This window comes from Lupinus angustifolius, chromosome LG05, assembly GCF_001865875.1.
Source record: "Lupinus angustifolius cultivar Tanjil chromosome LG05, LupAngTanjil_v1.0, whole genome shotgun sequence".
In the NCBI taxonomy this organism is placed as follows: Eukaryota; Viridiplantae; Streptophyta; class Magnoliopsida; order Fabales; family Fabaceae; genus Lupinus; species Lupinus angustifolius.
In genome coordinates this window covers 22,001,357-22,013,436 of record NC_032013.1, presented here as the reverse complement: position 1 = coordinate 22,013,436, position 12,080 = coordinate 22,001,357, and the positions used below count along the sequence as shown (strand labels likewise).

Here is a 12,080-nt window from a genome sequence, read left to right as displayed (position 1 = left end):
TATTGTAGTTTTTGGTCTTCCAGTACGGTTCCTACACATAAGGGGATTAGGAATGAACGTTGGACCTAAATAAAGAGGCCAATATTCTTCATTTGCAATGGGTTGAAACTCATGTCCATAAACCTTCTGCAAGTTCTCTAACATATAAATTGGCCGTAGTCTAATTTCAATGATGCACAAGTAGCAATAACATGTGAACATGGCAATTTATGTGATTGAAATTCCCCACAATCACTCCAATTGTCCATTAATCTAACTGTGTATACTCTTGCGTATCGACTACCACCGGTACTAGCAACTTCTACTTCCGAGACTCCTGATTCCCGCGAAAAATTTCGTACAATTTGACATCTAGCTTTTCGGTTATTTTCATTAATCACATTACTCAATTCTTAGCAGTAAACATGACCCGCCCTTATCATGTTAGTTGCTTCATTTCTATGGTGTACAAACCATGAGTTTAGTCTATGATATGTTGCTCTAATAAGTGCATTAATAGGCAAGGCCCTTGCTCCTTTGAGAACCGCATTTACACATTCTGCCAAATTCGTCGTCATATGGCCGTACCGTCACCCATCATCATATGATTGCGTCCATTTTTATTTTGGGATTTTATCTAACCACGCTGCCGTCCTGGAGTTTTTTTGACGCAATACAGCAAGCATTCGCTCGAATCGAGGCCGCATCAATTCATAGCCTACAACAAGTACATTAATATTCACAAAAATCCAATATAGAAACAGTTTGACATAAATGACATTCATTTCAACACTTACCCATTTCAATGACTTTTTCTTTCAAATCATTATCTCGGAACTCCTTATTGAAATTGCTAGCAACATATGCAATATACAGATTGACCATCACACCATTGCGGGAGCTCAGTACGTAGTGCACCCAATAAACCTGTACCCCTATATGACATTATGCAAATATTTGGTTGTGGGGTAACATATGTCCGAAGATTGTAGAAAAACCATCTTGGGAACTAGCTATTAACAAAGTTCCAGCATATTTTCCAGTCAAAAACGTGTCATCAACTTGAAAGATTGGTTTGCAAAAACCAAATCCTTCAATGCATGGCTTGAAAGCCCAAAAAACCCTATCAAGAATTAAAGTATTATGTTCATCATGGTTAGATGCTGAATATTACAATTGTATCTGATGCATAATATTGAGCAACATTCAACCAACGAGGTAACTCCTTGTATGATCCCTCCCAATCACCATAAATTTGGGNTATTTGTTTAGCAGTCCAAGCCCTCCTATATGTGACCGTATAACCAAAACGAGTTACCACTTCCTTCACTAATGCTTTGATTGGTATACCAGGATCTTCTGATACTAGTTGCACAATGCAGTTTGCGATGAAAGATGAGTTCAACTTCGTGTGATGTTGAGAAATATTAGTGGATACACAAGTGTGTCTTCTACTAATTTTTCTAATCTACCAAATATCACGCTTCACATTTTTTGATGTTCGAAGTCTCCATTCATACCCAACACCATAATATTTACATTTTACAACATATCTATCTGGCCTAGACTCATCCTCAACGTAATCAACAGAATTTCTAATATGAAAATGTTTTACAGCATTTATTGTTGTCTCATTTGATTCAAATTGCATACCAACAAAAAGATCATTATCTATATCAGTACTTATGTGAGTACTTCTATGTGGAAAATCTTGTCCAGATTGATAATCAATGTTAACGAAAAAAGATGAAGGATTATGATATGTTACGATAACTGGTTCATGTGTGGTAATCTGAACATCATCATTCTCGTCATCACAAAGCTCAATGTCCTTCTCATCACTAAAATCACTAACAATATCTCTAATAATTGTCATCTACATATAACATAGAGTAAAATATAGACAAACATATTTACATTTAAACAGAGGTAACACATAAAATTATATATAAAATAAAAGATCTAAAAAAATTTAAAGCATTTTAAGTTACCTTAAATATGCAGAGTTCTTCAATTACAGTAGGCTACAATTTTTTCATACAGTTCTTCCTTCAGTGTGGTTTACACTCGGGGTCGGGGATATATATAGAACTTGGAAATAGTGGATCCAATACACGACTTGTAAGTCGTGTACATGGTCCACGACATTGCATGGAACTCGTGGACCCTATCCACGACATTACCATCAAAGTCGTGTACCTGGTCCACGACTTACAGAGACCTGACACGTTGCAGGGAAATCGTGGATGGGGTCCACGAGTTTCCAGGAAAGTTGTGGATGTGGTCCACGACTTTAGTGAAATCGTGGATCTGGTCCACGAAATCCACTAAAAACTACCCCAAACCCGTAATTAATTCAAAAGCTACACTAAATGTGGGATAATATAGTCAAACTACACTATTCCCGTAATTTTTCCCAGGTTGGCATGAATGTAGATGAGTTGGGCTAGATACCAAAAATAGCAAGCTAGATTGGCCAACTCCTATATGAATAATAAATGAAATGAATAATGTAATAATAATATATAAAACTTACACACAATAAATACATATTTTTTTCTTCTTCCTAATCTAAAAAAGAGCAACGATTCAAATTGATTGAACATCACTCTAGGATAGTAAGGAAACAGAAGAGGGTCATAGTCTAACCCATAAAGAGAAAACATTTAAAAAAAGAAAATGATTTATCTACTCTAGGTTTAACCCCCCCCCCCATTCATAGTAAAAATTGATATGCGCATCGTTCAAATTCGTTCATTGGAGGGACAAAGGGTTTTTGCTAAAAACAAAGAACATCAGAGTATGACGAAGACCAAGTTCAAAGCACTTTTCACCCTTCCCAACTGCCCATTGAGTAAACTTCTTAACCTATGAACAAACTGCTATTTCAACTGTCTGTCAATTAGATGGTGTTTCACGACGAGCATAGATGTAAGCAGTCTTACCGAATATGATGTTGTCGGGGTTTCAACCGGCATACAACTTTACCTAATGATAATGGAACAAAAATTTCTTTGTGTTTGCTGTGTTTTTTTTATAGATTTGGTAAATGAATGTTTTTGTAACTTATTAAATTAAACAAGCTCACATATCTGTATCATTTTTTGTGATAAAACCTTTGACTTGTTAACAATTTCAGCAATGTTACTCTCATTAACATTGCTTACCACATATGGAAATCACAGTACCGGGCGCTTAATGAATGGAAATATAAGATTTGGTTCATTTTAGTGTTATTATATTATTACTTGTTCATTGCCTATGAAAAGTTTTTCTGTGTACCCTAGTAGCAATGCAATGAATGAAAATAGAAAATGAATTATTGAGTTTGTTTATTCCTCTTAGTGAGTGAAAGAAAAGCCTTGTGTGTTACGAATTTGTGATATTACTTTTTGTGTGTGTGTGTGTTATGATTATGGACACCACTTTGTGATTTTCCCTTGGTGTAGTTGCAATCTGGCAGAAGCTTAGAAGGATGGAGAATTGTCTGAGAATGATGAAGCAATGGTGTGATAAATCAAGCTTCTTAATGCCACATATCGATACTTTCATTAATTGGCTTAAAGAAGTTCATAAAGAAGACGCAGTCATTTTTCAGTGTCAATGAAGATGGTAATATAATGATGTAGGTTATGCTACATGTCATTGGTTTGTGCTAGCCATTAATCCTCTCTCTTGCATATGCATTAAAAAATATCATTACATCTTGCCTTTATTATAACCGGCAATCTCAGGTTAAAAGAAGTTCGCACCACCGCGAAGTAAAGGAGTTTGCATCTTAAACTCCTCCCAAATCAAAATTTTACAAATAAATTGATGGTATTGTCAACAAAATGATTTGTGTAGATAATGTTCACCAATTTTTTGAGTCAAGATATGACTAGCCCAGCCTGGTTTTAGCTAGTTTTGAGTTGGGTTTCTCGTGGGCCGAAGCCCATCTTGGCAAATCTGTAAGACAATTTAAACATTCTCGCCGATGCTCGCATTTCCAGCACCATTTTCACCTTTCATCATAAACAAAGCTTGGAACCCTTTACTGAATGGCGAAAAAAAAACCACTCTCATACACTACCATCAGAGGCACCAACAAGATCGTAAAAGGTAAGCATCAATACCCTTTTCATCTTGCACCTATGCGGCTGCGTTAACAATTCAAAATCATTTCTTTGTGCAAGGAACCGAAGGTACGAAACCATTTGGTTGTTGTGTGAATTTCTGAATGGTGATTTTCCTTATTGCAGTTGGGGATTGTGTGTTTATGCGTCCTACTCTTTCCAATGTGAGGAAGCTACCACGTGTGGCGCAAGTGGAAAAGATTGAGCACGATAATAGAAACAATGTTAATGTAAGTATAAGATGGTATTATCGTCCTGAAGAATCTATTGGGGGACGCAGGCAGTTCCATGGAGTAAAGGAACTTCTTTTGTCTGATCAATATGATGTTCAGAGTGCTCACAACATTATAGGGAAGTGTGTTGTGCACTCCTATAACAACGATACTAAGCTTGAGAATATACGTCCTGAGGATTACTATTGGCGATTCGAGTACAAGGCTGCTACAGGCACTTTCATGCCAGATTTTGTTGCTGTGTGAGTTTTTTATTTATTAAACTCTCAATTCAGTTCAGCCCTGGATAGAGTTTGGTATTATCAGATAGGTCATTGACAGTTTATGTCACCAATTAAGTTCTTGAAATAATTAAAATATAAAGCGCCCTTAAATTGATTATTTTTGCCAATTAAGTGCTTAAAAAGACCAATCCAATGCCATTTTAATTCTTTCAAAGACTTATTTGTGACAAAAAAATTGAGAATATATCTGACTGAACATAATCTTTAGAGGGCTATATTGAGGGTTTACTCTCTTTTTTCACTTGACAGAATGGTGTTATAGCATCGGAATTGTTGGGGAGGGGGGCTATGTTGTTGATTTGGTTTTATGTTTGGTAGGTATTGCAAATGTGAGATGCCTAGAAACCCGGATGACTTCATGGTGCACTGTAAGGGGTGCCAGAATTGGTAAATCACTATATTCTGTAGTACTTTGTTTACCATTATCATGTCTGCATGTGATTTTTAATTATTCAGCCATCTACTTTGAGCATTAGATGTATTCTTTGCTTGGATGAAAGAACTGTCAATGTTCCAGCACCTTCTCAGCAAGTGTAAAGGTTTTTTATCCTAAACAAAAAGAAGCCCTATGATGATGTTTTCAGAATTCCAATAGTTTTTACGCATTCATTAAGTTCATATGTCTTGGTCTTATAACCCAGATGACCTTATGGTGCAGTGTGTGTTACTCAACTCTTGACTTTCTGCTTGTTCGTCAATAAAAAAACAATAAAAGCCAAAGCAGGAATCGATAAAATATGAATTAGTCATGCCAAAAAGAATTATGACTTCAATGTTCAAAGGCAGGTGAAATATACATTGAGTTGAAACTGCCGATGTGCCAATATCAGCCTTTTAATTTAGACTAAAAATGTTGACTCTGGGTCATGTTTCTTTTCTCCTAATACAATTGGAATGATGCAGAGGCGTATCCTTATGTGGTTTCATCAGCACTGACCATATTTTGCATCACATTCTCATTCATTGCAAAACATTGTTAATTTTTTAAGGAGTATTCGAGGATGACATGTTATCATTTTTTTGTCTGTTTATGTGCGTATAGATTTTATAAAAGAAACACATTTCAATCTTTGTTTGTTTCTTGTAGGTACCATCCTGCTTGTGTGGGCATGACTATTGAAGAAGCAAAGAACTTGGGCCATTTTGTATGTTCCGAGTGTCCATCTGTCATTTACTCGAAGAAACCCCAGGCTACATATCCTGTACCACTGCCATTTTATGGCCCGCAGGTGAGACTGCCCTAATCCAGTAGTTAATAATTTTACACTTATTTTTTTGCTTCCTCTGTAGAATGTAAAAGTTCTAGTTGTTTTTCGAGCAATGTAGTCTTGGTGTTTCTAATCAAGAACATGGAAGCATTGGCAGACATGTGTGTACTGTTTCATATTATGTAATCAGAGTTTGTGTGGACATGTGTGTTTCTTGAGTCTCAGTACCAAACTTCGCTTAGTCGATTCTCCTTTCTAACTTGAATTTGTTAGGAAGTATAAAAAAATTAAGCTTATAGATGCTTAAAAGTAAACTACAGATATTATGACAATCATTTTTAAGTTTTGAATATAGTTTACAATGTAGTGATTTGATGTTGTATAAGGAGTATGCCTTAATAATGTTGTATGTTGACTCAATGACATTACTTATTAGTGGAGGCCTCTGTATGCATTTTGAACTGCTATATAAGTGATGATTATGACATAGAACTGGATTATTGTAGGTGACTGTAACGGACGAATTTCAGCAAGATATTGAACAGAGATTAACTAAAATGGAGAAGTCACTAGAAGAATGCAACAAGCTTTTGGAAGCTTTAATGCGAAGGCTATCGAAGTATCAATGATCACATGAGCAGAGGGTTAGGTAAAATGGATATCATGATGGAAGATATTGAAGTCTTTCTTTTGTGCCATCAATGATTTCTGGTTTATCCTTGATATAGCATGATGTTGGTTCTATTCTATATATTCTTCACCCAGTTTTTGGAATGGTTAATGTTGTAGACTTGTGTGATATTTGCTTGTGTTTTACAGTTTAATGTTTGTTGTGTTTTGGACCAAATACTTGATAAAATGTCTAAACAGTTTTTCTTGAGAACAAGATGAGCATTGTGAGCATAGAATGCTTCTTGTCGCATCTTTTTTTAGTATAATTAAGGGTATCCCTTACTCAATTTGTAAGGAACTAATCCATTTTGAGGTGTCTGACTGTCCCTCCCAACAAGTGTCGCTTTCAGAGATTGAACCTTTCGCCTAGTACGATACCTGATGATCCAATTAGGCATTACACTACTATATCATCGTCTCGTTTGTGTGACTGAGCAGAATTTGATTCAATAGTGCCAAAACTGTTTGGTGATTTACATTTAGTTTTGTTTTTGGAGTACTGTGGTTTGGTAGCATTATCACATGAGAAAACTAAATTGAAATTACCAAACATAGTTGTGAAAATGACAATTTGGTCCATGACTGTAGGAAACTGTCAATTTAGTCCATGATTATATGAAATTGTCAATTTGCCGTTTCATCCTCTAGTTTTGAGCGTGTTTGCATGGAATGTATTGAGGATATCATTTTGTTTTTCACAAATATTCCATTTACACTTTCAGAACATGGTGATGAGTTGGTAATAACAAGTGTTGTATATTGGTGTATGTTGATTTGCTTCAGATGTATTCATGTAGTGTCAAAGTGTTGAGATATACCAACATGATGTTGGTCTAGTAGTATAAGGTTCCGCTAGATCCCTAAAATGACCAAAAGGTTAATGGTTCGATTTTCGGGAGTGACACTTAATGGGAGGGACAGCCACAAACCCTGAAAATGATTTTTTTTCCTTATTAAAAGGTAAGGAGATACCATTGATAGTAAAAAAAAATTGTTTAGTTATGACTCCAACTTAATATGTGAATGAGATAGAATACAATGTGACTATACCATCATGTTGGCAGACTTCAACTTATAAATGGAAAATCAATCTCAAAAAGCAATTAGTTATAATACTCACCATAGAAAAACAATCATTAATCGTCAATCATGTGATCTCATTTTCGCATTTTGGCCCTATCTCTGATTAATTTGGTTTTAACCATTATTTGATAAAAAAGATGGTCCAGTGCACAAAAGTCTCACTTAATTGGGAGAGAGAATGAAAGATATATGCATCATTTATTCCTTTAACAATAGAGATTGTTTTCAGAATTTGAAATTATGAGGTATTGTGATATAAATTATTCTATATGTTAGGCAAAAATATAGTACATGAGTTGTTCACAAGTGACATGGGGAGAAAGAAGGTGAAAAGTGATGTCGTGGTTGGAAAACTCACTGTAGGTGTTGATTTAAAATTAGAAGAAATTTCAAATTGGTATTCAACGATGAATAAGGGAAATTATGAATTTAAGGTTTCCACTCTAATATTTAATTGTTATTTTTTTGGAAAACTCAATTTATTCAGCTGGATTATATATGGACATGGATTAATGGATTTTAACATATCAATATATCATTGATTATTGCTTATTTATATGACTTGATTTGATATGGCTTTATTTTTTATTTCCATCTATATATATAGTGACGTGTATTTTTTGTGATGCCAAAACTTTTTATATTTGGTTTTTTTTTCATGGTTAGACGTTCTAAATTTGAATTTAGTTTTTTTTTTGGATTTGTTAATTAGTTTATAGATTAAATATAAGATTATAATATTCCAATTGTTAGATTCAAAATAATATTCCGTTTTAAAAAAGTAAGATTCAATATAAATGATTAAATATTTTAAAAATTAAATATACAACACAATATGATATTTTCAACAAACCAACATAGAAATGAAGTTCTACAATATAATATGATATTTTCAACAAACCAACATAGAAATGAAGTTCTACAATATAATATGATATTTTCAACAAACCAACATAGAAATGAAGTTCTACAATATAATATGATATTTTCAACAAACCAACATAGAAATGAAGTTCTACAATATTGTAGTTTTGCAACAAACAAAAAAACACAACAAAAAATCAATCAGACACATTTTTGACATAGAATGTTAAACCAAATTGAAAATAGAGAGGAAAAATGATTGTAATTAAAAGTTGGACTTAATCTCTAAGTAATCTTCCAATTATATTTTACAATAAATCTTCTATGTTATGTAAGGTAAAGAGAGATGAATCAAATATTAAAATAATTTGGGAGTGGGTGGTGTGATGGTGCAAATTTAAAATAAAAAATGAGTTATAAAGTAGTATGATGGGTAGACAGTAAATGATTAGAGTCAAAAAAGTTGAAATGTTTGATTTCGTCTACTACAAATATTAACATTCTAACATTTACCGATAAAAAATTAAATCAAGAGCACATTAATAAAAGTAAGAACTTACCAAAAATGAAGACCATGTTATTAGATCAAAACACTCAAAAGAGTAAAAGAGAAGATAATTCATAAAATGGAAGTTATATAAATGACACAAAGAAATATGTAAGAAAAATAAAAGAGATGATATTTTTTTACCTTTATAAGAAATTTATATCCATTGTAATAGTAGTCAATAAAAAAGAAGTTCGTATTGTATGTGGAGGCTTGATACCACTCACAGTACTCATTAAAATGTGTTTTAAGGTGCCAGAGAATATACAAAAATTGAAGAAAAAAAAATAGAGAATGTGGAGAATATGTACAAATAAAAGAGTTAGAAATTGAAAAGGAAATACCAATATTCCTTTAATCGAAAGCAATTTTTCCATCATCCGTAGGAAAAGGAATAAGATAATAAAAAACTAATGTTTTTTTGTTTCCCACATATATCATCGCACTGGAGACAATCCTGTCCGAACTGGGAACATCCACAGGTAAGTGAGGCTAATTCTCCCAACATGCATTTTTTCCATCCACAAGACTCGAACCCGAGTTCTTGATTAAGGGGAATCAAACATGTACCATCTGAACCAACGCGTTAGTATAATAAAAAACTAATATAAGACAAAGAAACTAACGAAAAATAGGGATGAAGTTAGAAAATAGAAGATACCTTCATATGTTAAATGGAATGTAAAACTATATGAACATGACATATTAAACCCTAGGACATATTAAATCCTAATAATATAGAAATTGATGAGATCCCAATTACATCCATGTTATTTTTGGGGTACTTCATGACATCAACTAAGAAATTGTTGAACTCATGGCATCGATTATAGATTTATTAATAATGAATGTAGAAGAATTTAAAGCTCCCATCTTTATAAGATGTAAAGTATTTTCTTCCTCGATGTATGTTGTAAAATAATTTATCAATCTAACATTAACAAGTCTGTTCCTACCCGACTAACCGAAGAGTCCCAAGCTTGGTCGCCGAGGTGGGCCCCACTTGTTGGGACCACCAGAGTTGACCCAAGGGACAGCATGCTTTCCGTACTCCACCAACCTACCTGCCAACGGGTTGCAGAACGGGTACCAAACCAACCACAGGCTAGAAGACAAGAATGACATAGTGTACGGTCCTAGCAGACCGCCTGACACGGGAAAAGCAACTCCCGACAACACCTTTGGTCGGCCACGCGTCGCACCACCAGCCAAGAGCTCAATGTCAATTCTCCCTTCTATAAATATGGATCTCCACCAACAGGAAGTATCTTAATCTCTTCACTCTCTAATATTACTCATTCTATTGCTATTCTCTCACTAGTTCATACACTGACTTGATCGTCGGAGAACCTTTTCAGATACCTCCACTTGCGGGTCCAACTCTCCTACTTCCTCCTGCTGCTTTGACGACTACCTTCTGCCCCTACATCAACATCTGATTAACCATAGTCCGTATCTTTGTGTTCTAATAAAGAACATTGGCGCCGTCTGTGGGAGGCGGGTTTCATCCGCGAAATCACCTACACCACATGGTTGGCAAATGTTGTGTTGGTAAAGAAACCATCAGGGAAGTGGCGGATGTGCGTGGACTACACAGACCTCAATAAGGTATGCCCTAAAGACCCTTATCCTCTCCCAAACATTGACCATTTGGTGGATAATTCTTCAGGCTATCAGTACCTGTCCTTCATGGATGCATACTCCGGTTACAATCAGATCCCGATGTACCCCCCAACCAAGAAAAGACTGCATTCATCACTGATCAAATCGCCTACTGCTACACTGTCATGCCCTTCGGTTTGAAAAATGCGGGGGCAACGTATCAAAGAATGATGAGCAAGGTGTTCGCCGGCCAGACCGGAGAACACATAGAGGTCTACATGGACGATATGATCGCCAAAAGCCTCCCCGGCGAAGATCATGTATCCATTTTGGAAAGCATTTTTTTGCAACTCCGCAAATACAACATGCGGCTAAACCCCGAAAAATGCACTTTTGGAGTAGAGGCGGGCAAGTTCCTCGGTTTCCTTCTAACAAGCTGGGGGATCGAAGCAAATCCATCCAAATGCCAGACAATCATCGACATGAGAAGCCCCCGCACGGTCAAGGAGGTCCAACAATTAAATGGGCGACTAGCCGCGCTGTCCAGGTTTCTCCCATCCGCTGCGAAACATTCACTTCCTTTGTTCCAGTTATTGAAGAAGAGCACAAAGTTTGAATGGTCTGAGAGTTGTGAAGCGGCGTTCAACACTTTTAAGCAATATCTGGCCGCCCCATCTATTCTCTCCAAGCCACTACCAGAAGAAATCTTGTATGTATATTTGGCTGTGTCTGATGGGGCGGTGGCAGCCGTACTGATCCGAGAAACGACAGAAGGTCAAAACCCGGTCTATTTCACAAGCAAAGCCTTGCAAGGCCCGGAGTTAAGGTACCAAAAGCTGGAAAAAGTGGCATATGCGTTGTTGGTCGCCACACGAAGACTACGCCAGTACTTCCAATCTCATACAACAATCGTCAGGACTAATCAGCCAATCAGGGAAATTTTGCATAAGCCAGAATTGGCCGGGCAGATGATCGCATGGTCAATAGAACTTTCCCAATTTGACATCCGTTTCGAACCTCGCACGGCCATCAAGAGCCAAGTCCTATTTGACTTTGTGGCCGAGCTAGCCGCACCAGAGGGCGATCCGGAGCAGGTATGGACCATCTTCGTCGATGGATCTTCTAACCCGAGAGGCAACGGGGCTGGCATTCTGTTGGAAGATGGGCAAGGAGTAACCATTGAACATTCCCTTACTTTCACATTTCCTACGTCCAACAACCAGGCGGAGTATGAGGCGTGTATTGTCGGGCTACAACTAGCAAAAGAAGTGGGCGCCCGTAAGGTATTAATTTGCAGCAATTCTCAATTAGTTGTATCTCAAGTTTCAGGTGCATATCAAACTAAGGACGCCCTCCTCGGAAAATATCTGCTCAAGGTGAAGGAGCTCATGGCCAACTTCGATGAAGCAACCATTCAACATGTACCTCAAGAAAGCAACGCCCGAGCCGATATCTTGTCCAAACTCGCCAGCACCAAATGCCTCAGGAACAAT

General features: G+C 36.3%; 2 protein-coding genes across 3 annotated transcripts in view; both read left to right on the top strand.

The window, feature by feature from the left end:
• LOC109348120 (chromatin remodeling protein EBS-like) lies at positions 2,975-6,735 on the top strand. Of its 2 annotated transcripts, XM_019588353.1 has the most exons (6): positions 2,975-3,604; positions 3,972-4,080; positions 4,221-4,569; positions 4,930-4,998; positions 5,699-5,840; positions 6,326-6,735. In XM_019588353.1, exons 2-6 carry the CDS (start codon positions 4,020-4,022, stop codon positions 6,446-6,448), a joined length of 744 nt encoding a protein of 247 aa, XP_019443898.1. In that variant the 5' UTR covers positions 2,975-3,604; positions 3,972-4,019; the 3' UTR covers positions 6,449-6,735. The 2 variants fall into 2 exon arrangements, with proteins under 2 accessions (XP_019443898.1, XP_019443896.1); XM_019588351.1 differs by lacking the exon at positions 2,975-3,604 and having other exon boundaries at positions 3,865-4,080.
• Positions 10,773-12,080, top strand: part of LOC109347077 — a 2,513-nt gene continuing 1,205 nt past the window's right edge. Inside the window, exon 1 of the mRNA XM_019586807.1 lies at positions 10,773-12,043. Coding sequence (XP_019442352.1) covers positions 10,773-12,043 — 1,271 coding nt within the window. The remainder of the gene's footprint in view (positions 12,044-12,080) is intronic.